The 1,507-nt window shown below is 42.5% G+C and overlaps 1 protein-coding gene across 1 annotated transcript; it reads left to right on the top strand.

The window, feature by feature from the left end:
* Positions 1-713: 713 nt before the first annotated feature.
* On the top strand, positions 714-1,022 carry LOC128111614 (keratin-associated protein 19-5-like). The gene has a single exon (XM_052739868.1). It carries the CDS (start codon positions 714-716, stop codon positions 1,020-1,022), a length of 309 nt encoding a protein of 102 aa, XP_052595828.1.
* Positions 1,023-1,507: the final 485 nt, after the last annotated feature.

Raw genomic sequence — 1,507 nt, 5'->3', positions numbered from 1 at the left:
TTCCCCAGGTTGTTTTGGTCATGGTGTTTTATGATAGCAATAGAAAGCAAACAAAGGTGGGGTTAGAAAGGAAGAGGGAGGAGAGGGTAGGTAGGTGAATGGTCACGATGGACATGTAATATATAAGTGAATAGAAGTAACTTGGTGAATTAATTAGTAAAACTGATATGTTTTAATAATTATAATGAGAAGAGATAAAGGAGCAACTATCACAGTGTTAGGATGATCAGTTCCTATTTACAATGATCTCTCCACCTCCAACATGTTGGACAAAGTGCACTAGGTTATCATTAAATACCTATGCAATGAACAAATTAGGCAGAAGCCATATCAGAGGTACTGGGAAAGGGCTGTAATGAACAAACTATTCCAAGTGATGAAATTGGAGGTGATTGATGCTTTAATGTCTGATTACAGAGCTTTAAACAGGAGACCAAAGAAGAGGCCTTTGAAGGCAGCATCATCACCACTGGAATCCAAACTTCACAGAAACCAAGCGAAAATATCTTTAATTAGTGAAAGAAATTGCCCTAAAGTTTTACATAATAAGGTAGATGAGATTTTTCTTACGCAATTCCATCTCCACGAATGGGGTAATCCTGTGTGACTTGCCCCACCCACCAGTGAGGGTATAAAACCTGGGAGAGGTTGGTGATGGTCACAGGCAAGACACTTGTCCTCATCCTCTAAACCAATCTACCACTCCTGACACCATGTGCCACTACAGCAGCTACTATGGAGGCCGAGGCTATGGCCACGGAGGTATCAATGGACTGGGCTGTGGCCATGGGGGCTTTAGTGGCCTGCGATATGGCCATGGAGGTGTCAGTGGCTATGGCTTCCACCACAGAGGCTTCAATGGCCTGGGCTATGGCTATGGCTGTGGAGGTGGCAGCTTCCACAGACTGGGCAACCATTATGGCTTTGGAGGCTATGGATATGGTTCTGGCTATGGAAACCACAGATATGGCTACTTCCATCCCTCATCTTTTGGGAGATATGGCTTCTCCAGCTTCTACTGAAGAGCGAAATTATTCCTTGGACCATTGGAATCCTCACATGTCAACTGCTCTGCTGAATTCTCAATAAGCTGTATACATCAACAGAGGCTGCCTGATGAATTTTCTTCAAGATCAAGACTCATTTCTGAAAAAGAAATTCCAGAATCAAGAGACAACCACAAGGGGAACCCTTCCCATTCCATCTGGAATCTTACTTGTCAAGTTACTAATCTCTTTCTTTCCTTTCATTATAACAATGTAGTACAAACTTTCATGTTTCAATAAATTAATTTCAATCATCCAGTAAATGGCATCTCTCTTTCAAAGCTTTATTTGACTATGACAAGAGAACTTAAGAACATTTAACAAAACAACAGGGTCCCATGTAGTCCAAGCTGACCTAGAACTGACTGTGGAGCCAAGGACGACTTTGAACTATTGATTTGGGTGCCTTCACCTCTTGAGTGCTGGGGTTATAGGTGTGTGCCACCATGCCTGGTTTGTGG

This window comes from Peromyscus californicus, unplaced genomic scaffold (assembly GCF_007827085.1).
Source record: "Peromyscus californicus insignis strain IS unplaced genomic scaffold, ASM782708v3 Scaffold_16__1_contigs__length_79575227, whole genome shotgun sequence".
Taxonomy (NCBI): domain Eukaryota; kingdom Metazoa; phylum Chordata; class Mammalia; order Rodentia; family Cricetidae; genus Peromyscus; species Peromyscus californicus.
Note: the sequence above shows the minus strand (reverse complement) of the source record. Positions and strands in the feature narration are given on the sequence as shown.

Coding starts and splice junctions, on each gene's coding strand:
- LOC128111614 (XM_052739868.1), top strand. CDS start 714: ATGTGCCACTACAGCAGCTACTATGGAGGCCGAGGCTATGGCCACGGA.